This window comes from Parasteatoda tepidariorum, chromosome 1, assembly GCF_982258835.1.
Source record: "Parasteatoda tepidariorum strain Cologne lab strain chromosome 1, Ptep-v5.0, whole genome shotgun sequence".
NCBI classification, from domain to species: Eukaryota; Metazoa; Arthropoda; class Arachnida; order Araneae; family Theridiidae; genus Parasteatoda; species Parasteatoda tepidariorum.
The window spans coordinates 120,234,924-120,258,557 of NC_141755.1; the positions used below are offsets into that span (position 1 = coordinate 120,234,924).

The 23,634-nt window shown below is 27.8% G+C and overlaps 1 protein-coding gene across 11 annotated transcripts in view; it reads left to right on the forward strand.

Moving 5' to 3' along the window:
- The first annotated feature begins 1,301 nt into the window (after positions 1-1,301).
- Positions 1,302-23,634, forward strand: part of LOC147816811 (nuclear cap-binding protein subunit 1-like) — a 60,293-nt gene continuing 37,960 nt past the window's right edge. For 2 of the 11 annotated variants that reach the window (XM_087158447.1, XM_087158489.1), the window contains exons 1-3: positions 2,680-6,157; positions 9,955-10,055; positions 14,648-14,788. In XM_087158447.1, the coding sequence (XP_087014573.1) occupies positions 14,715-14,788 (74 nt within the window). In that variant the 5' untranslated portion in view covers positions 2,680-6,157; positions 9,955-10,055; positions 14,648-14,714. Of the gene's footprint in view, positions 1,539-2,026; positions 6,158-9,954; positions 10,056-12,173; positions 14,496-14,647; positions 14,789-16,798; positions 16,826-23,634 lie in introns of those variants that run through there. The other 9 variants (XR_015432353.1, XR_015432332.1, XM_087158546.1 and 6 more) reach the window with 9 other exon arrangements.

The window sequence follows — 23,634 nt, forward strand, 5'->3', positions numbered from 1 at the left end:
CTTTTATTCTTTCAGAAAACTTTTGATATGTAACGCTAAGTTATGTTAATTGATTAAAATGTAAGTTCATTCTTGAAATTTTTTAAAGTAGTACCTATTATCGTGTTTGTTTAAAAGCATGCTCAATTAACAAAGGACTCTAGTAATTTAGCAAGCATTTTGACGGTAAAATACGTCATTAAAATTGCTGCTATAACTTGGACTCGTTAAAACTATAGTGTCTAGTGTTAGTAATACGATTCAATTCTAAAATAAACAAGAATATATAGCTAAATTAAAATGGGCTCATGGAGTAGTTTCGTTGTTGTCAGAAGAGGATGTTTTCAGTTAAAGAACCTAATACGTTCTTTTTATTACCAAACGGAACTATAAAATCTTATTTACAGGAAATTTCGTTTTTTAGAAAAAAAGCAAGTTTCGCTAATTATCTTTTTATAGGAAACTAGTAATGATAATGGAAAACTATTTTAAGTTAAAGAGGATTAACTCAAAAGTAGCTAGGTTTTACTACACTTGGTTACTAATTCAGTTTTTTTTTTCATCTTGTAATATGGTGTCATTTTTACAATGCATAAAATTTGTTTACTTTAAATAATGTTTGTATAATTTAAGAGGGAAAAAATCCATATAATATTTTTTTATAATCAAAGTATAAAATAAATATTGGTATTCTAATATTAATGGTGATATTCTCAATAATTTTAATGAGAATTCTTTAACGGATTTTCCGTAGTTTCGAAAACTATTTTTCCAGCTGTAGCAAAGATAGTGCACTAATATTTTGATGAATAACAATTAAAATTTTCCCTCCACATTTATAAATATTTTGAACAATAAATTAAAGATCGGATAGAGAAATGGTCGTGTTCCAAAGTCCTTATCGTGTTCTTAAAAGAATTCTGTTGGCTGCCTCTGATAAACGTAATTTCCTCAAAACTCAAATGTTGTCTTCTTTCTGTTTTCTTGGTTAATCTGCTTCGTTCTTGTTTTCTTGGTTAAGGCGGCACAGTACTTAATTTTCGATTTTTATATTTTTTTTTTTTTTTTTTTTTTTTTTTTTTGCATTTTTTGAAAGATTGAACATTTTTAAGTATGTGTACAAAATTTCAGAGCGATACTTTGATTTTAAAAGAAGTTATGACATTTTTTAATAGTTGTTGTCACTTCACAGATGTCAAAGGGGGCGTGGCTCAATGTAAACAAACATTCAATGCATGCGTTTTTAGCAACAAAAATATGCCATAAATTAATTTTGAATTTAGTAGATAAAAGCTGTAAGCTAAAGCAAGTTACTAAGTGATATTTTTCATATGCAGTGTACACATCTAAATGATTATTTTGTTTCTCAGAGTGCTTCTAGCTGGTTATCAACGTTTTTTTACAACAACGCTCTTTTTCAATGCCATATTTGAATACTTTTTTGTTATCGCATCGTTATTTTTTTGTTAAATAGTTAGTTATATTTTTATTTGTTGCTTTTTGTTTTATATTTTTTAAAATGCCACACAGAAAACGAGCATGCACTGCACATCAACAAAGTATAACACACTTTAATTGTTGACAAATCTTAAGATATTTCTTAATAATTAGATTCTATAAAATTTTCCTTGCTAGTTCATATTTTTTTCTGGATAAAGCTAAGAAGATATTTATGTGAATTGTGTGAATATCTGATTTTATTTTAGTATTATTTTTCAGACACATTAAACTTATTTAAAAATTCAAATTTTCAGTTTTATTATATTTGATTTAAAACATTGAATTTTTGTCAACAACTGATATCAAGTATAATCTATAAAAATTTGAGTAAATATGTTAAATAGTTTTCTTGCTTGTTATGAAGTAATATAATTTTTTCGACTCTTAATTTTATGGTACTATATTGTATGCAAAAACTACTTAAACTTTGTTATAAATAGACTCTAAGCTTTCAAATTTGTTTTTTGTACTTATAAATATATGGTAAATAATTATTTGCACACAAGTTGTACATGCAATTTCTCTAAATAAATTTTTTTCTTGTTTCAAAACTTTAAATGCCTTTTTCTCAGCTTTCTATTTTGGGGTATTTCAATGCATTCAAAATGCTAAGGCTTTTTTAAAAAATGATTCAGAGCTCTAAAATTTTTTATGAGTGTTTTGAGATATATGTTCTTTAAAAATTTGCATGGAATAAGCTTTGTGATTAAAAGAATTTTTTTAAATGATTCTTAAAGTAAGTTTTCCAGGTTCTAGTGCTCTTGGTTAATTTTCCTGGTTCTGGTGTTCTGCGATTATTTTTTTCTTGTGCTCTAGCATTTTTTTCTTCTTTTTTTTTTGTTCCAGTGTTGCATTTTCCTGGTTTTTTTCTTTCTTTCGACATTTTCTTGTTTTAGTGTACCGGCATATTCTTCGTTTTCTGACATTTTTATTCTAGGTGCTTTGTTTTCCTTCTTTTCATTGTGTTTGCCTTTTATTTGTAATGTTTTTTTCTCTCCTTTTCATTGTGTTGGTTTTTCGTTTGTTGAGTTAGTTTTGTTTTCCATTTATTCATAAATTTTTTTCGTTTGCTCACCTTGTTTTGTTTTGCGTCTTTTGAAAAGTTTATTTTCGTTTATTCAGAGTGTTTCCTTTTTGTTTATTTTTTTTTGTCGTGGTAAGAATATTTTGTTCTTCGTTTTTTAATTATATTTTTCTCTCGGGGGAGCCTGTAACCCCTAGAGAGCGCGTCCCCAAGGTGGCGGATAGGGGAATGCCTCCACTATCTTTCCAGTGGGTGGTAGAAGGGAAATAAAATACCTTCCGCGGACCAACAGGTAGAAGTCCAACCCCTCTATGACAAGTGCAATAAGGCTGTGCTCCATGCCTTCGGTCCCATTTGACTCGTACTTTGACTTTTCTGCACTTGTCAAACGACAACAACAATTATATTTTTCTTTTTTTTCAATATATTTGTTTTTCTTTTCTCTCCCGTTTTTTTACAGGAGTTTGTATTTTGTCTTTTTAATGTGTTTTTGCCTTCCGTTTTTTCGCGGTTTGTTTTTTGCTTTTTCACTGTTTTTTATCTCTCGTGTTTTTATTGACATGTTTCTTTTTTTGATTATGTTTCTTTGTTGCTAATTTTCTTTACGGTATGTTTTTAATTTTCGTACGGTTTATTCCATATATTCTTGTTAATTTGTTTTTCGTCTTTACAGTATGTTTATCTTCCACTGTGATGTTTTGTTTTTCGCTTTTTCAACTTGCCGTTTGTTCAGCGTGTTTTATGTTTATTTAATACAGTATATATTTATTTTATTTGTTCTCGGTTCTTTGTTTTATCCTATTCATTCTGGGTTTTTTTCCTGCTCTTTTATTTATTTTTTTCGTTTTTTAATGGGCTTTGCTATTTTACTTATGGTTTTTTTTCGCTCGTTTTGGATTCTTTGTCATTGTGTTTGTCTTCTATTAGTTTCTAGTGTTTAGTTTTTCGTTTGTTCATTGTTTTTCTTTTTTCTTCTCATTGCTTTGTTTTCAGTCTTGTATTATTTATTCAGTTTTTCATTTTTTGCTTTCAGTTTTTTTTTTCATTCTGGTTTGGTTTTCTTTGAAAGGTGTTCAAGGTTATGTCTGTTTTCCGTTTGCTCATGCTATTTTTTTCGTTCTTTCTTGTTTCTAAAGTTTGCGGTGCTTTGTTTTTTATTTTTTCGTTACCTCCTATTTGTTCCTTGAATTTTTTCAATTTTTTAATATGTTCGTTTCTGTTTTTCTCTACATTTTTCTCGTTTTTTCATTCTTTTTTTCTGATGGTTTTTCTTTTTTATTATAGTTATTTTCAGTATTCTTATTATGTTTGTTTTTTGTTTGTTCCCAATACTTTTTTCCGTCTTTTTATTGTTTTCCATTTATTTATTCACTTTTTTACAGTGCTTGTTTAGTTTTCTTTTCTTTTTTTTCATTATTTCACTCCTTTTCTCACATTATTACAATGTTTTGTGAATTTTTTTTTCTTTTTTTCGTTTGATCACTGCGCTTTATTTTTCGACTTTTTATCTTATTTTTGGTTATTGTTCGTAGTTTTTTTTTATTTCGCCTGATCAGTGCATTTGTTTTTCATTTGCTTATTGCGCTTTCTTTTAATTTGATCTTTGTGTTTTCTCATGTTTAATTTTATCTTTTTTTTTATCTTTTATTTATTTCCTAAATCTTTTTATTGTGTTTTTTTTAATATCTTTGTTGAGCTTGTTTTGCATTGCTAAATTTATTATTCTAATTTTCTCTGAATTGTTTCTTTTGTTTTCCTTCAATCTCTCTCTCTTTCTCTGTATACACACACACGCACACACATATATATATATATACAGGCAGTCAGTCAGACATATACAGATAGATAGCTCCAACAACTTATTTTGATGTCCTAATCAAGGTCTTCAAAGTAATTCTATTTGTTATTAAAATATCGGCTTTTCTACTAGTGCTAAATATATTTCAAATGAAACTCAAATGCTGAAGGGTTGTGGAATAAGCACTAAATATACTAATATAAAGTATATTTTATATATTTGGTAATTATTAAAACCTCACCAATACTAAAATGTTTTAATACTGCAGAAACCCGTTCCCTTGAAAGGGGAGAAAATTGCGATAAATTATGACTCATAAGTGTGATCCTCACACCAAGTGATGCAGTTTATTCTAATGGAATAAAACACATGTTTTGTTTAATATAATAACGTAGAGTCAACAAGAAGGGCAAATATTTGAGATAAGTGAATGATAAAAGATAATTTATGTTAATTTGTATTAATTGGAGATTTTAGTGGAGAAACCAAGTAAGTGACATTTTCAGAGGGGCTATAATCGTAAATCTATTACTATTAAGCTATTATTATATGCTCACCCTGTTTATAATTATATATTAGTCCTCTAAAATAAGTTTGTGATATTTCTTTTCTTAAATAGAAAGCTTCTAGAAAATTTGATTGTTGGCTTAGGATGCAGATTAGGAGTTCATTATTACTAATAGACAAATAAAATCGGATTAGACTGTTGCCCTAATCGTAAAACCCACCACTCCTCCTGAAACTATCTTCCCCTAAAAACTTACTTCCCCCCCTTGATCACATTAAATCAATCTAAACTGATTCTTGAAAGAATTAATTATAAGAATGATTTAATGGTTTTCAGTTAGTTTGGCGAAAATGCTAAAAAAACATAGTTTTATGTAAGTCACACAGTTTTATGTAGTATAAAAATATGGAAAAGTCAAATGTACATAAAAACAGAAAAGATTGTCAGCTATTTTTCACAATTTAAAGATTTTATTATGCTTTTATAATTTTTTCTGCGTCACTAGCCAATTTATAAAGTTTTTTGATAAATTGAGTTATGACAGAGTTGAATGAACTTCCTGGGTGGCGCGTGAAATTATATAGTTTTTAATTGAGTTATGACAGAGTTGAGACACAACGTCAAGTTTAATTAAGCTAAAATTCTGAAATTTTCTTTGAGAAAAATAAAGAGTTGTGAATAAGGTAAAGAAAATTTTCGCAGACGAAATATGATTTACTCAGTCGAAAAACAAATATACAACTTCGAAGAGTTTGTCCTAAGTGTAGTTTTTTTTCTCTAATGAATAATTCATTTACTACTTTATTTACAAGATTCTTAGTAGCTGCCGATTGGCAATCATAGATGAGCAGTCTACGTATGTTATTAGTCTATGAAAGAACTCTTCTGTATGTGTAGCTAACTTTGCTTGTTCAGTTTTGTGCCATACATGAAACAGAAGGTAAAATTTTAAGTGAATATGGATAATGAAATTTTTTTAGCTTATTCTGAGTTCATGGTTCAAAAAAAGAGAGAGTGAGAGAAATAATAGAATGCCCAGTAGCAAAGCTGATTACATCTAAAAGAATCAAATTTACACATAAAATTTACGTCGGTAGTCATATGTCTACTTTTTACTTTTTAAAAAATGCTGTGCAATGTTTACTTTTTAACGATTTCATTTTTGATTTTCATAAAAAGATTTTTTTTCAGGGAAACTAATCAATATTTTAGATTTCTTTTAGTTCATAGAAGTCGTTGTTCTCTTGAGTTCTCTGATTTGATTCGTATGGATGAATGACTTTTTTGTATGCTTACACACAGATGAAGAGAGGAGGAAATATTTAAAAAATTCAGCATCGTACTTCAGGTAATCTTAAAAATTAATTCTAAATATTAAAAGTTTTGTGATTCATAATGTTTTGAAACCTATTTCTGTAAATGTTGTTCATAACTAAAGTGATTTTTTTTGTTTCGGTGAGTAAAATCCCGGAATTAAGTACTCTCGGGGTGAACTCTGGATGAAGTGAAATACAATGCGTAAAGATCTCTATGAATAACTTTTGATCTAATGATCAGATTTTTACGTACTATGATTCAATCTTAATGATTCAAGAGCCAAAATTTAAAATGTGCTTATTGCAGACGATAGTTTTAGTTACGAACGTACTTTTAGTTACATTTAGCACCTACTTTTAGTTATAAACGTATGAGAAACTTACTCTCTCTTGAGAAATATGCTTTTGTTCCCCTGCAAATTGGGATTCCTGACTCTCAAAATTTGGAAGAGGGGTTGTTGGAATCTAGGAAATAGTACCCTAAATCATAAGAGAACGTTCGGAAGTTAGGTTTTAGTCAGAAGAGCGGTTTCAATCATATCGGATCAGAAGAGCGATACTTGGGTTTCTTTAACGTTAAATTTGCTTTTTAAGCTACTTGAAAAATTTTTGCACTCAATTACAAAATGCGATTATCGAAAGATAATTTCATGCGAAAAAAATTTAATAATTAGATATCATTTTTAATTGATTTATTTTATAATAGTCGAAAAATTTTGAACAATGAGGTACACAAATGTTTGCCTCATTTTTAATAAAGTAATTCAAAGGGAAAAAAATACAAAATTTGAAATTTTAAATATACGATTTTTTACGCTCACTGTGTGTACAAATTCGTATTTTGTAAGCGCATCACAATTTTTCGGATTCTCTATCTTCAAATAAAACAAAAGAATTAAAACCGTTGTTTCAACTCAAGCAAAATTGCTGCTGATGATGATGATTACATAGCTGCTAACTTGTTACGGTCATCGGAAAAGATTTTAAACAGTGATACTATAATAAAACTTAAATTTCACTACTTCGCCAGCACTTTGTGTCACTGAGGGTTTCCCAATTGTTTTTACCTAAATAGTCGATTTTTCTTTAGCTGTGGTTTTTTAAATAAATTGCATAAACTGTGAGCTAAATGTTAAAAAAATGACTAAATGTTAATCCGTTATCAATCATTAATTAATTTATTAATTTTGATATTATAATTAACTATTTTGAAAATAAAGAAAGTTAAGAATAAACTTTCCTTACTTTTTGAATCTTAACCGTTTGAGTCCCGTATTGAAAAAACGCTGTCGAAGAATCCTAAACAGCTCTCTATATGAGTACGAAAAGGTTTATTTTACATCGCTGAATCTCGATAGCGTTTCTTGTATTTGTTAGGTAACTCGGCTTTTTCTCATCTTTCTGTCACATTTATTGCAGTTTGCAAGGCGATCAGACGTATTCTAGCGTTTGTTAATTATTGTGTGTTTCAAAAAGGTAGTTGTAGTCCCAAAAAGGTAGTTGTAATCCATGTGATCATATTATTGACGACTACAAAAGACAACGCAACGTCCTGCAAAAGACAACGCATTCTCAGTACTTCAAAGGATAGTGATAACAATGAAATTAAAAAAATTATTTTGCAACGTATTATGCTTCGAATTGGGTCAATAAAATGAGTACCAAGCATGCTTAGGAAAAAAAACACAGGGGGTTTTGCTTTCGGCTGACCACCTAACCGGAACATCTGCACCCCAGAGCCCAAAATCAGGAAAACTGAGATGGGCACAGTATTACCCTCTATGGGCTGTCGCACCACTGAATTTAGTTTAGTATTTACATTAAAAGGAGCTGTGTGATGAACATGCTACAGTAAATCTGAGCGCAAGACTTCAACAATCTGTAACGCACCGTCAGTTGTCCACAATGTTCGAAATGTACTGGGTTTTCTCGACGTGAAATCTCAGCTGCGCTTGGCAAAACGTGCTGCTTGGGACTTAAACTGTAAAATATTTTCACTTCGGGAATTTTTTTCTTAGTTTCTATATATATTTTTTATATGAAGTTGAGTAATGGTTTTCATTGCTATAATCGTTAGCATGATGACAGTATTATTTGACATTGCTCGAATCATCAAAGTATACCATAATTAATAAATTTCCTCCCTCATTTATCACTTTCTAAGGGCCGCAAAAATGTATTAACCCAGTACCTATATTAGGGTACCTTGGTAACTATATTAAACACCTTATACTTGGTTAGTATTAAAACAGAACCTATAACCATAATACCTGTAGTAACTGATACCGAAACATCGACGTCAATAATATGCAGGGTACTCCTGATATTTCTAGTAAATTTTTTAACCTTGCTTGCTCTGATATTTATAATTTTGTCCTGCCATTCCTGATTTTTGCATGTTCAGAAAAATCCTTTATTTCCAAGAATACAAATCCAAAATACTTTAATTTTAGTTAATGAAGCTAGTAAAAATAGCTAGATAAGTAATTTAAACTTAGGGAGTGTCTATTAATTTTATATACAGTATACTTGAGATATCTCGAAAACCTTGTTATGTCAAAAAAATATTTTTCCCATTACATATCCGCCTAATGTTAGTTTGAATTCCTATGTCGAAAGGTTTTTTCTCAAAACCTTGCTTTGTTCAATTTTTTTCGAAATCGAAAATAAATTTTTTTTGCAAAAATCGCATTGTAAGTTCATTGTAAGTCAATTCTTTTCTATTTAATGCTTAAATTGTTCTCGTCTTACTTTTAAAAATAAAAATTATTGTTATATCTAAATTTATAGTCAACTATCATTAGATGCATATTCATACTTGCCAACTCTTCCAGTTATTTAATGTGGTGGCAAAATTTATAGTCACATTTTATTCCTCATTAAATAAATAAAATTTAAAATAATTTTGACTACCGATGTATGCATGTAATTTAAACACCTATGATATAGGCTTGAAAGTTCTCTGATAGATTTTTTAATTGTCAGTTACATTGTTACGAAACACCGACATTCAATTTCATTAACCCTACCACTAGGAAAACACCTTTCCGAAAAGCGTAAAAGTTTCAGGTATGCATTTTTAGTATTCGATATTCTTATGCTTCCTGATTCTACTTTTTAGAGTAATATTTTGGAAATATTTTTTTTTATAGTTTTTATAGCATATTTAGTTGTGAACTTGGTATCTCGAAAATTTGCGATATCTAAATTTTTTTTGAGATATTAACTTTGAGATATCGAGAGTATACTGTATATGGGTCGGCCACTGAATGTAGATTTCTACACTCAGTGTCCATACCGTTGTTATGTCCGAAATATTTGTTATATTCGATTTGATATTGATTTATTCGTTGATATTATTATATTTATTCGATATTTCAATATCTGCTGAGGGTAGATTAGGAGAAACGTGAGTGTTTGGAGTACCAGTTAAATGCATACTGGGCAGTGGCACTTTATCTTAGAAAAACAGTGCTATAGGGCATACCGGGCAAATGTATACCTGGCACTGAACCTTAGAAAAACAGTGCTATAGGGCATACCGGGCAAATGTATACCTGGCACTGAACCTTAGAAAAACATCAGTGTAGGGTATACCGGGCACTTAATTAGACATGGTATATGTTTCGGACTTTTACCAAAGCGAGATTGTCAACATTCACCGGTGGAAGTCACCAATTTCGATCATTCACAGTAACATATGCACAAAAAACAAACTATTTTGTTTTAAAAAAGAAAAAAATATGAGTAACTATATTAATACATAGAACCCAATCATTCAATCGCTCATTATGAATCCAGTTTAATTTTCTTCATTTTTCCTTCCTAGATTCTGAAGAAAAAAAAAACTTCTAAGAAGCTTAAAACTCCAGTAAGTGCTTGCTTGACATTCATGAGTGTAATCAGATTCAAGTAAGTGAATAGTTAGAGGTAAGTTTTGATTAATTTAAAAAAAAATTTTACGTGACCATCACAAAATGGTTGTGCATTTTTCTGCGTTAAAAGGTAAGTTCGTGCTGGTAATGTATTTATTTATCTTAAGTTTTGTATAATTAAATGGTCATTTATTACTTTAATGAAATTAATTCGGGTTCTATTTTATTGCCGGCGTGAGGGGACCGACGCGTCGGTTCTCGCATTTTTATTCAGGTGCACCGCTCTCTGCATGCGCTCGAGAATTGCAAGCTCTTAAATTACGTGCGACGAATTTCGTGTCTTTCGTTTTCCATATTGTATATACGCATTCTATATTATTCTAACTTTTTCATCCTGTTTTCTCTTACTTCATTTTCCTATTTTATTCTCTTTTTTTTAATTTTTTTTTTATTTCTCCGAATGACTAGCAACGAATTTCATTGGTACCATATCATTGTATTTGCGTTTTCCAATTTTATGTTTTGTTTCAAATGTTAATACATATCGGTGTGTTTTCTTTCCCTCCTTGTTTATAAGTGAATCTTTATGTTTTTCGTATTCAGTATTTTTTTTTCCAGATTTTTTTTCCGAATTTTTAAAGACTTCTATTTATTTTTTTTTCTTTCAATTTTCGTTTTTAATTTCGCCAGCTCTTAACGTATTATTTTTTTATGTGCTTTCCAATTTTATGCATTGTGTTTCTGCTTTTCGAATGCTTTGCCTATGTATGTGTCTTTATATATGTTTTTTTTTATTTGCAACGTTTGTTCTGTTTTAGTTTTTATCGCTTCTATTTCAATTTCCAATGTACCTTCCTTTTTTTTCAATTGTTCGTTCTGTTTTTATCTCAAATATGTGTTGATTTTTTACTTCAAATGTGTTTCTTTTTTAATGAATGTTTTGTTCCCAATAAGTGTTTTGTTCCTATTCATTTTTTTTTTCATTAAGTGCTTTGTTTTTTCAAGTGGTACTATTTCTGTAACTTTTAAAGATGTTTTACGATTGTTAATATTTTCTTAAAATTCAAATCCGCTCATGTTTTATTTTAAATTTCTTTTAGTTTATATGTGAATCGGTTTTTCCCCGTATTCCGTATTTTTCACTTTTGAGTAATTTCCAAATTTTTGTATTCTGTTTATTTTTATTTTTTATTTTTCCCGCTGCTTGTTTATTTATTTCTACAGTTTCTTTCTCAGTGTTTCTTAATGTTTTTTCCAGTTTTATTCATTATGGTTCAGCTTTCCACTTATTTTTCTAATGTTTTGTCCTATTCTCCTGTGTTTGGGCTATTTTAAGTTTGCTCTGTTTTAATTTCCTATGTTTATTCTTCTTAAATTTCCAATGTCCATTCTTCATTGTGCGTTCTGTTTTTATTTTAATTGTTCGACCTCAAATTTTTATTCAAATGTTCTTTTTTTTTAAAAAACTTCAAACGAGTTTTTCTTATTAGTTTTTGTTTCCAGAGAGTATTTCATACTTCCAATTGTTGTGTTAATTTAATAATTTATTTCGTTTTTTTTCTAGTAAGTGTTTTTTTTTCGAGTGATGTACCATTTTTGACATTTTTGAATGTTTTTGTTTATTATAGTGTTTTTTCAATTTGTTATTTTATTTATTTATTTTACAATATTTTTCCAATATTTTTTCTGCTTAAATTTCAAAGTGAGTACTGTCTTTATCTCTATTGTGCATTCTTTTTTTTACTTAATAAATTTTGTTGTTTTTCTTTTCAATTATATTTTTGTTCCCAGTGGGGTTTTTTTGCTTATATGTTTTTTCAAATAGCGCACTATTTCTTTTTTTCATGTTTTCCTGCAGTTTTTTTTTTCAGGATGTTTTTCGATAGATTTGATCAAATCCACTAATGCTCTATTTTCCCTATTCCCTTTTTTTTGTAATTTTCCTCTTACTTTATATGTAAATGGTTTTTTTTCCCCAGAATTCCGTATTTTTCGCTTTTTAGTTTTGTGAGTGATTTTAAAATCTTTGTAGTCTTTTCCATTTTTCCCGTTTTTTGTTTTAGATTTCTTCTGTTTTTCATTATTCTTAATATGATTTTCAGTTTTATTCATTGTGCTTTAGCTTTCCTCTTTTCTTTTAGTGCCTTGTTTTATTCATATGTATGTGCTTTTTTTTTTTTTTTTTTAAAATTTTCGATGTGCTTTCTGTTTTTACGTCAATTGTGCTTTCCTTTTTTGTTTTCATTGTACATTTTGTTTTTATCTTAAATGTGCATGATTTTTTTTAACTTCAAATGTGTATGTGTTTTTTTTTCTCAGTGAGTATTTTGTTTTTCCAATTGCTTTTTTTTTTCCAACATTTTTCTTTTTTCAAGTAGTCAACTATTTCTTACATTTTTTCAAAGTTTTACTGTAGTTTTTCAGAACGTGTTTTGATTGTTTTTCATTCAATTTACGTTGATCAAATCCACTCATGTTTTATTTTCCCTATTTCGTTTTTCCCTCTTAGTTTCCATGTGAATAATTTTTTTCCAGAATTACGCTTTTTTTCTCTTCAATTATTTGAGTATGGTTTAAATTTTTATATTCAGTGTTTTTTCATTTTAGATTTTGATTTCTCCATTTTTTTTCAATGTTTTTCCAGTTTTATTCGTTGTTTTCTAGTTTCTAATGCGTGTTTGTTCCATTTTCCTAATGTTCGTTGCTTCATTATTTATTATTTTTTTGTTGTTGAATTTTTTCCTTTTTTCTTTAGTTTTTTCAGGAGGTTTTTCAATTGGTAACACTTTGGTACAAATGAAGTTGAGGAAATCCTCTTCGTCTTATTGCCTTATTTCGTTTGTCGTAGCTTCCCTCTTTATTTATATATGAATCTTTGTTTTCCATTTGCAGTTTTTAATAGTCATTTCAAGTTTTTGTATTAATTTCCTCTTGTTTCACTTCTTAAGTTTTATTTTGAATTTCTCTAGTTTCTTTCTCTATGTTTAGTAAACATTTTCCAATTTTATTTATCGTGCCTCATCTTTTCACTTTTTTTCGAATGTTTTTCTTATTGCTATTTATGTGCTGTTTATTTTTTAATGTGAAATTGTTTTAATTTGCTTTTTTCCCTCAGTGTGTATTCTGTATCTTTACTTTTTCAATAAACTTTTTACCTCCATTGTTTTCTTTTTTTAATGTTAGTTTTTTTTCCAGTTTGTGTGTTTTTTTTTCTTTTGCTGTTCTTTTTTTATTTGTCGCTTTTTTTCCCGAATAGGTCTTTTGCTTTCTCAAGTGTTATACTATTTCTTTTTCATGTTTTCAGTGCTTTTATTTGTAGTTTTTTTCAGGTTATTTTTCGATCGGTAATATTTTTTAGTTCTGAAGTTGATCAAACTCATGTTTAATTTTCCATATTTCGTTTTTCCTTTCATGGCGAAAAATATTTTCCCTGAGTTCCTAATTTTTTCAATTTAGTTTTTTTTTCCTTCTAAATTTTGTTTTTGATTTTTCCAATTTTTTCACAATGTTTTCAAGCTTCGTTCATTCTGTTCCAGCTTTTAAGAATTGTTTTTTTATTAATATGTATATTCTGCTTATTTTTAATGCTTGTGCTATTTTTTATGTATAATGTTTTTAAATATGTTTTGTTTTTATTTTCAATATCTGCTGTGTTCTTATTTCCAATTGTTGTGCTGTTTTCAATTCCAATATTTTTTTTGTCTTAATTTCTGAAATATTCTGTATTTGCTTCCAATGTGCTTTTATTTGTATTGTTAATTGAAAATGTATAATTTTTTTCAGTTGATGTACCATTTTCCCTACTATGATTTCTCATCCCTTTCTTCTGCGATGTGTGCGCTAGTTTTTCTGATCTGGGTTTTTTAATATTTAGTCCAAGTATTTCCGATTTTATCCTTCTGTCATGCCTTCTAGTTTTTTGTAAATTTTTGTTTTCTTGTTAATAATTGTATTTTTTTTGCCGGCCAGGTGACCGAGCGGTTAGCGTGCGTGACTGCGAAGCCATGGGCTGCGGATTCGAATCCCGCTCTGAGCATGGATGTTTCTCTCTCTCTTTGTGCTGTCCTCTGTTGTGTGTGTGAATGGGGCCCACCCTATAAACGGGTCTGTGGCAGTGTGGCGTGGGCAAATGTTGCTCGCCTCCGTGACTTTGGTTCACAGGTGCCCACTGGGTAACGCGAAATGAGCAACAATTCTGGCATAGTATAGGCAAAGATTCAAATTCAGTGCCTGCCATTGGAAAAAAATTTTTTTTTTTAATTTTATATTATTAATTTAAATAATTATATTTCGTATCATGATTTAATTCATGTATTTTAATATAGATATTTTAATTTATATAATTATATTTTATGTTATTAATTTAATTTTTTATAATTTTTTTGTTAGATTTCTTTAAATTTTTTTTTTCCTAAGTTTATTTTTTCTGATTTTTATCTGTTTTGTTTTATTGTTTTATAACCTTTTTTTTTAGCTCTTTTCATCAAAAGTTCGGGTAAGTTCAGTCATTTTTATTATGACGTGTTTCAGTTGTTACCAATGTCTTTAAATATTTCCAATTTTAGTTTTTTTTTCTATGACCTGTACAATTTTTGATACAAACCATGTCTCTAATTTATCATAAACCAATGTAATTTAACTTTATAGGATATATTTTTGCTGAATACTCAGACAGACAGGGAAGAATCTGACAAAACTGCTGGAACCTTCCAGAATGATTTTCTTTAGACTGCCTAATGTAGACCTTACAACGCAAGAAAAGGATTTTCGAATATTGCCATTCTATTTGTAAGTAAAATTTAATTTTTTAATCTATTTTATCGACTATTTAAAATCTTGCTATTAATTAACTAAATAGCCATTGAACGGGCTGTGCCCCCACACACTTTCATACTCTCTCTGTCTAAAATACTTGCTTCATTTGAATACTTTTATGCTGATATTGATGATTACATTTGAAATTTTTTCTACAATTTCAGAATGTTACGCTATCAATCAACAAAAATTACTTGCCAAACATTCTCTCCTTAAAAGACCCAAGTCAAAATTTTTTATGGTTTTCCAGCAAAATATTGATGGTAGACAACATAAGTAACCATCACCTTAATATAGGAATTCAGACTGATTTATGAGGCCGTCAGACTAACCGTGGAAGGATTTAGTGGTTTTTCTCTCTATGTAACGCAAATATGTGTTACTGCTTCCATCAAAAAAATGCTCCACGAAGGTTAATTTCTTCCAATACAAAACAAATGAAATAAAACAAAAATACGACCACCGAAGCCGACGTCTTCAGGGGGTACCGGCCCCGGTAGCCATTAAAAACAAAACCATTTCTATTTGAGGGAGAAGCAAAAGCTTAAAATATCTCCCTCAGTACCCCGATGGTTTTGTATAGAGGTCCAGGAAAAACAAGATACATTCAAAAGAATAAACAAATTACGAAAAGAAAATCAATAAAAATCATCAGAAAATTAAAAACTCACAGTCACAGGTCAAGAATCATATTCAAAAGCGGAGGAAAAGAAAACACTAAAAACTGAAAAACAACGCCCCCTATAATAATGCGCAGTAAAAGTTTAAAAATGATATGAAAAGGTCAGGAGAAGGAGATACGTAGATAAATTAATAGAATGCTTAACTGGGGCTGCTCAGTTAAGACTAGAATTGCGCCCTGTTAAAAGAAAAAATATAAAAAAAACCTAAAAACCATCAATCATTTTTTTAATTAAAAAATTAACATTACAAAAATTAAAAGGAAAATCATTTTTACTCAAATTATTTAAAAAATTATCCACAGCTTCTCGAAAACTTTCAACATTATTACAAATTTTCTTGATCCTAACTAATTGCGAAAAAACAAGATTTTTGAATATTTTACTACACAAATTAGTTTTAAAGTTGCAGAAAAAAATAACATTAAAATTAAAGGCTTTTCTTTTATCAAACACACCAATTTTAATAAAATTGTTAACAATATCAATTTTAAAATCTAAATATTCAACATTAAAGCAATTTTCATTAGTTTTTTTCAGGACCAAATCACCAGGATAAATTGTATAAATAAAATTAAAATCGTCACAATTAAACAAAATCAAATCATCAATATATCGGAAAGCATTAAGTACTTTATGTTCAAGAAATTTAGCCTCAAAAAAGTGCAAAAAAATGTTGGCAAAAGCCCCAGAAAAGGAATTACCTTGTGGAATTCCAATAATTTGTTTATAAAAATTTAAACCATTAAAAAGAACATTCTCAAAAAGATTAAACTTGCATAAATCTAACCAGTTAAACCTATCAATTTTTTCATCAAATAAATACTTGTCATAAATACCTTCACAAATCTCAATAATTTTTTCATGTGGTATGCTGGTATACAAATTTTCAAAATCAAAAGTGTTAATGCTGGAAATATCATTACTTTTAATAAAATCCAAAACTTCAACATTACTTTCAATAATAATATTTTTTTCTTTTTTAATTTTAAGCAAAATAATTTTTAAAAAACAAAAAAACCTTTTACTAATATCAGAATTATAACTATTAGTACCACATGCTATAAACCTAAATTTAATTGGATTTTTATGAAATTTAACTATTGGAAATAAATATGGAAATGTAATCCTATTTAATTTAAATTTTAATTTTTTACTAAATGCAATAATTCTTTTTTCAATAACTTTTTTATCTTCTTTTAACTTTAAATAGGTATTATTTGCATTATATTCTCCAATAATCAATTTTTTAAAAAAATATTTACACATAATACAAAAATTATTTGAAGCTTTATCTACAACAGTAACAATGAATATTGCCATTCTATTTGTAAGTAAAATTTAATTTTTTAATCTATTTTATCGACTATTTAAAATCTTGCTATTAATTAACTAAATAGCCATTGAACGGGCTGTGCCCCCACACACTTTCATACTCTCTCTGTCTAAAATACTTGCTTCATTTGAATACTTTTATGCTGATATTGATGATTACATTTGAAATTTTTTCTAAAATTTCAGAATGTTACGCTATCAATCAACAAAAATTACTTGCCAAACATTCTCTCCTTAAAAGACCCAAGTCAAAAATTTTTATGGTTTTCCAGCAAAATATTGATGGTAGACAACATAAGTAACCATCACCTTAATATAGGAATTCGGACTGATTTATGAGGCCGTCAGACTAACCGTGGAAGGATTTAGTGGTTTTTCTCTCTATGTAACGCAAATATGTGTTACTGCTTCCATCAAAAAAATGCTCCACGAAGGTTAATTTCTTCCAATACTTGATCCAGGAGTTCCCTCGTTTTCAGGATTGGAATCAGAATTACAAGAATACGGAGTTGAACATTAGTAATCGTAAACCCCCCCCCCAAAAAAAGCTTCTTTTTTTTTGGAATCAGTGTTCAACGATGGCTATGAAAAAATAAATACAAGAACTACATTATCTAGATTGCGTTTTTGTTTCCAATAAAGTTATATTTGTGTTAAAAAAATTTTAAAAAAATATATACTTTTTTAACTGAACATGTAATATTTTTTATTCTAATATTATGGGTGATATTCTCACATTTTGTTGGTGGCGAACGGAAAAATTATTTCCTTCTTCACATTTTGTAAATAATCATCGCAATAAAAATACTGAAATCCATAGTGGTAATTGCCATAGAAAAGATCAAAGACGAAATCACACAAATCAGACTACTCAAATGCATGTTTCGTTTCCAGATTAGGTTGTAATAAATAATATTGTATAAAAAGTATCAGGTTTAAAAACTATGGGGAAATCAATAGCAATAACTGCTAAAAATTAGATGGAATCAGTGCTTTGAAAAGTAAATACTCAAATGCATGATTCTAATACTTTTATTGTTTGAAATAATCGGGAAATCTTTCTGCAAGAAGAAAAATCTTTCTGCAAGAACTCTGTAACAATCTGCGACAATGTCGCTGCGATTCTGCCACAGGGGATCAGTTATTGTTATAGATTTATATTTAGTTCTTAAAAATCATTATTGGAAAGAAGTAACTTGTTTTTTCCCAAAGTATGTAGGCCCTCGATATATCAATATGTATCTCTACAACAATATATTAATTTAGTCCCCAAAATATTGTTGTTACGAGGTTTTACTGTGTTAAATAAATGAATAAACTTTGAATTTTTACATTTGTTTGGATTTAGTGAGGATGACCTGAGAAAGAAAAAGATAAAGACTGCTTCAAATAATAAATTTTTCAATGAGTAGTTTTATTTCATATATATTTGTTTTACTTATTGACTTCAACAACTTAGTACTAAAGGTAGCTTGTTTAAAGAATAAATCATGGTTTAAAAGTTTTTAAAATATAATAATTTGAAATCACAAACCAAAAGAATTGTTCTTATTTATTTCATTTAAGATCAGATTAGAAATAAAATTGGGGAGTTTATATATATGTTTATTTTTTAAAGTTTCAACTTAATTATGTAATCCTTTGGAGTTTAATTTCTAAAAATTTTTTTCTAGATAACTACTAAATATTCTATTTCTATTTAGTTTTTGTCCAAATCAAATCTAATTTGGCTAAATGAATTTGATATTCAGCTAAAAGTAAGCGTGTGCGTCTGCATCTTTTTGTTTCGGTGAAATTCAGAATTTCATTCGGCAAATTTAAATTCCTCTAGGGTCTAAAGTGTATGTTCCTGGTACCCTTATTTAATGACACCCACCTGTTCCAAATTTCAATAGTGTCGACTAAAATCAGAATTATTACTTCATAAATGGGCTTGCTGCTCACCTCCATAGACTCGAGATCTTTCCCGATCCAAACAGTGTAGTGCACGGGGAGGACTCCCCAACCAAATGCTTTGGTGAGATTCTTGCACTCTCTTATGCAACTCTTCTCCCTTTTGTGAGATATTCTCAATTACAGGTTTCATTTTCCACCCTGGGAAATCGAACCTTAAAATCTCTCGATCTATGATGGCTATTATAATCAAAAAAAGAGTTCTTTGTCAGAAACTAGTTATTTTGTCATGATCATGCAAAGTCTTTGAAAATTATTTTGCATTTTGTTAATACATATGGTGCTTGAAATATTTTTAGTGCTTAAAAAGTCTTTAAAAGGTGCTTATTTTTTGTTGAAAGATTTGGCTACTCACCCTGAAAAAAATTATGTCAAATACCAATCTTGTATGGTATATAAATTTTTATAGATTTTTAGCACTCAAAAGTTTTAGGATTTTTCACTTAGTGTCACAGTTACCCCTGCTTAGTACATTAATTACCAAAAATTTTGGTGAATACTTAATATTGAATAATGGATTTTATACTTGTGTTGTTTCAAGTTTATCTACTTATGAAAAAATTACAATGAAAAATAATTTCAGAGGAATTTAAAGAATTTTTAAATTACTAAGCTTTTATTTTCAGCAAAGGATAAGAATTTGAAAACGTTTTGCCTTTCATTTTTGCTTGTGCAAAAATTCTATGCTGTTTTTTATAATTATCAAAACTATTTCATCATTTAAACTTTAGATTTTATATAATGCTAACAATGTCTCGATGAATATTTTTGGATTATTTTTTATCAAGACATGTAAAAACATGACAATGTAAAAACAATGACAATGTAAAAACATAAAAGTTTGTAAATTTTCAAATTCTTGGGCTATTTTTTCTATTATATTATAGCAGTAACATATAAATTGTTAGAGACTGTTTTTCAAATAAATTTTTATTTTATGAGAATAACTATGATTTTAACAACTTTAATTTTCATTGTTATGTGTTAACTTATTTAGTAGGCAATAAAAAACAAAACATTTTTAAAAAACATTGCACTTACAAAATGGAACCTCACCATTTGGAAACACACCGTAGACTGGCTAATTTTGACAATTAGATAGAAATGTTGTCTAAATATCACCAATACAGTCATATATCATTAAGAAAATTACATCAAACTCATTTTTAAGCTATTCTGGTTTGAAAATAATTGTTAGTTTAAACTGTTTCAGATTTGAACGAACTTGCTAATGTCTAATTATTTGCTTTTTAATGTATGAATAATTTAGGAGATTAGTATTTAGTTTTAATATTTTTCAAATGTGAGTTTTGAGAAACAAAAGGAAAACTAAAACAAAATATATCTATTAGCTTTTATTATTAATATAATGACTTGCATTTTTTGTGTATGTTATGTTCAAACTTGTATTTGTTCCCCCCTCCCTTTAAGTAATAGAGGAATATCAAATTCTAGCTATATAGTATATTATTTATAGTCTGTGATATCCCTGTGTTATATTAGCATCAGTATCAATTCAATGAAAATATCGATGTTTTCTAAAAAAAAATTTATAGAAAGCAGTAACGTTTTTTTAAATTCACAATTGTACTAAAAATTAAACCTATCTGTAATAAACAGGGTTTGAAAAATCCCGAAAAATCCCGTTTGTAATGGGTTTTTATTCATGAGATTTTTTATATAATTTCAATTTGTATTTATTTTTAACATATCACATTACAATGTTAACCAAATGATACAGAACTGTAAACGAATGCAAACCAGTTTCATCCGAGTGAAAACAATACAGATGCATAGTATCACCTAATTATTATAATTTTACATAGAATCTTATAGTGCATCTAATAATATAGCCAGGGACTATTTTATATTCTATTATTAAATTAGTTTGTTTGCCATGAAGTAGTGTGAATAAGCCTCTTTTTTCTTTTATACTTTTGAAACATATGATTTATTTTTATAACTAGACAAAGTTTGCTATTGTTCCTCGTGGATTTATTTTGCACATGGAATTTTTTTTTATCTTTAAAAAGTTATCGACAGTAAAATTTTCAATTTCAAAATTTAGATTTTACCATTAAATGCTATGAAAGTATATATCCTTCTGTGTGTGATCTATTAAAATAAATTAAGTTATTCTTTGCATGTTTCTAGAATAGATTAAAAAAAGACTATAGAGAAAAAAACAAAAACATTTTTCTCTTTATTCTTAATTTTTCTTTTTTCTTTCCAATGTAAGTCTAAATTGCCAAGCACTGAAACATAACTGGAAAGAATGGTAACGACATCAACCTAAAATTGTTTTGTTTATTCCACTCATTTTTTTAAGAAATATTAAATTAATACTTCTACAGTTCATATTATAACATAATAAGTGTTATAAGATTAATATCATGTATTTAAATGACAAAATACTTTGATAAAAAGACACCCATCTCTCTTCAAATTTATTCCTTAAAACTTTAAGAGAAATGAAATTACTCTGTAAAATCTATTGGATTATAAGAAAAAAACCTTTCAATTTTTAACTACATTTATTGAAATATTTGATATTATTCAACATTTTCCTTTAAAGTTTCTTTCATATTATTGTTATGTATGACTTAGAATTATTGTTTTGTGATTAATGTTATTGTTGTAATAATATATTTATCAGTAGTTAATACCTGATACGGTGCACTGTTGTATCACTGTTGATCATTTATTGTTAATCTTAATTATGCATAATTTAAATTTCTTAAAGTATTAATGTTAAAAGTTACAGCTGGGAAAAGTTTTCTTGTATAGTTAATGATTACATTTATTAGAAATGATTATTTTTTTTTTTTTAATATTATGATAATTTTTACATAATAAAATTAACTTAAATGATAATATGTTTGTTTGATATTAAAGCATGGATCTCTTTAGAGTATTTAAAAAATGTAGGCATTATATTAGTTTATTAAAACTGTAGCATGTAATAAGTTGTTGAATATACTGGTATGTTGTTATTTGTTTTAATTACTTTTTGTAATACTTTTTTTTATAATAAAATTTAATGTTAATTTAATCTAAAGTGAATTTTTTTCTCTCAAATATAAAATTATGCTAAAGCTAATTAAAGTTATTTCATGTATTATATTTAGCTAAAAACAAATAATGAACTGAAATATCCGCAACTTTCATATTTTTTTTCCAGAAATTATGGCTTTTAATGTTACTGAGATTTTTGTAAAGTAAAATGTTTCAGTTGTTTAAGTTAGTAGTAGAAAACAATTACGGTGTAACTTACAGTAAGGCAATTTTTTTATAAAAAGTTTAACTTAGTTTATTTGAAAAGTGGGTCAACTAATTAAACTTCTTTTTGCAACTAAGTTTTATTGTGCTTATTTATTAAATATTGAGAACAGATTTAGAAATAGGAGGTAAAAATAGAAAATCACCTCAAAAAAGATAAATAATGTACATTCATATTAGTATAATTTTCAATTTAATTTAAAATTTGCATTATCATTCAATATTTAACATAAAAATAAAGAACATTCTTTATTATAAAAATTAATTTTAACATTTGGATGGTTTAACATAACATTAACATTTGGATGGTTTGTTCAGTGTCTAATGTCAAAACATATCTAAATTATTTTAAAAAGCTTAAATTGTATGAAGCAGTGAGACATAAATGCATAAATTACATGTAAAAAAGATCTAAATCTCTTTTTTTTAATTCAAACTGTGTTCTTGTTTTAGTAATTTCTAATAATCAGGTTTTTTTATACATCATTTACTTTATATGAGTGATGCTTGATAAAAATTTATAAGAAACAATTTTTTTTAAATTTAATTTTAATTGAAATGTAAGAAGCAAGTTAAAACCATTTTTTAAATAAGCTTCATAGCTTGTTATAAAGATTGTATCAATGCTAAGAGCAAGTATATGTATATTATAAATAATTTAGCATACTAATTTCATTATAATATACATGTGCTTTACAGAAATAATATTCTAAAAAAGTAAAAGTTATTTTCTAGCTAAGGCCAGACGGCATTGGAACTGTGACTGCTAAAGAGAAAGATATTTTTGCCAATATTGAGGAGCATTTAAGAATACTTCTGGAAAACCAAATTACTCATTTTGGATAATTATACTATTCTTTTCTTTATAATTTAGACTAAATTAGCTTATTATTCAAAATCCACTTGCTAATTTGTTTTCTTAAGTTTTGGTTATCCTCTTAGAGGTTGTCTCTTTTTTTGCTCTAGACTTAGTTAATAGCAAACTTGTTTGTTGTTTAAAGTATTGTTTAAATCTTTTTATTTCATAATTTAGTGTGTGTAAGAGGGGTGATTGTATTCAGGGGATATCCCGGATTTTCGGTACTATCTTTAAGGATCTTAAAATTAGGAGCAGGGTATGTAATTTTTCTGGGAATATCACATAATTCCGCCTTTCTCAATACAATTGGCTCTCTAACTTTCACTAATCAAAAACTTATAATCAGACAAAATTTTCACAGTCTTTTGGTTTAGAGGATTTTCGCCATTTTGAATATAACTGCCCTGGAAATTTTAGAGGTCCAACATTGAGATTCTTGCAAGAACTAAGATTTTTCGTTAGTTAGCATTAAGATGTGATATTCATCATTGATAGGTAATTATAAATCTTATTTTTAAAGAAAATTATGTTAAATGTGGAACATGCTGGGTATATAAAATGCTATCTCAATAGCGATTTTTTGCACATAAAATTGTCATTGTTTTTCACATTGGATAGAAGATATGCTTGTTGATCTTCTAATAGAGTGCTTTGAGAAAAATATTAGTTTTCATATTTTGCCTTGTTATTTTCTGAAACTGATTAAAAAAAAA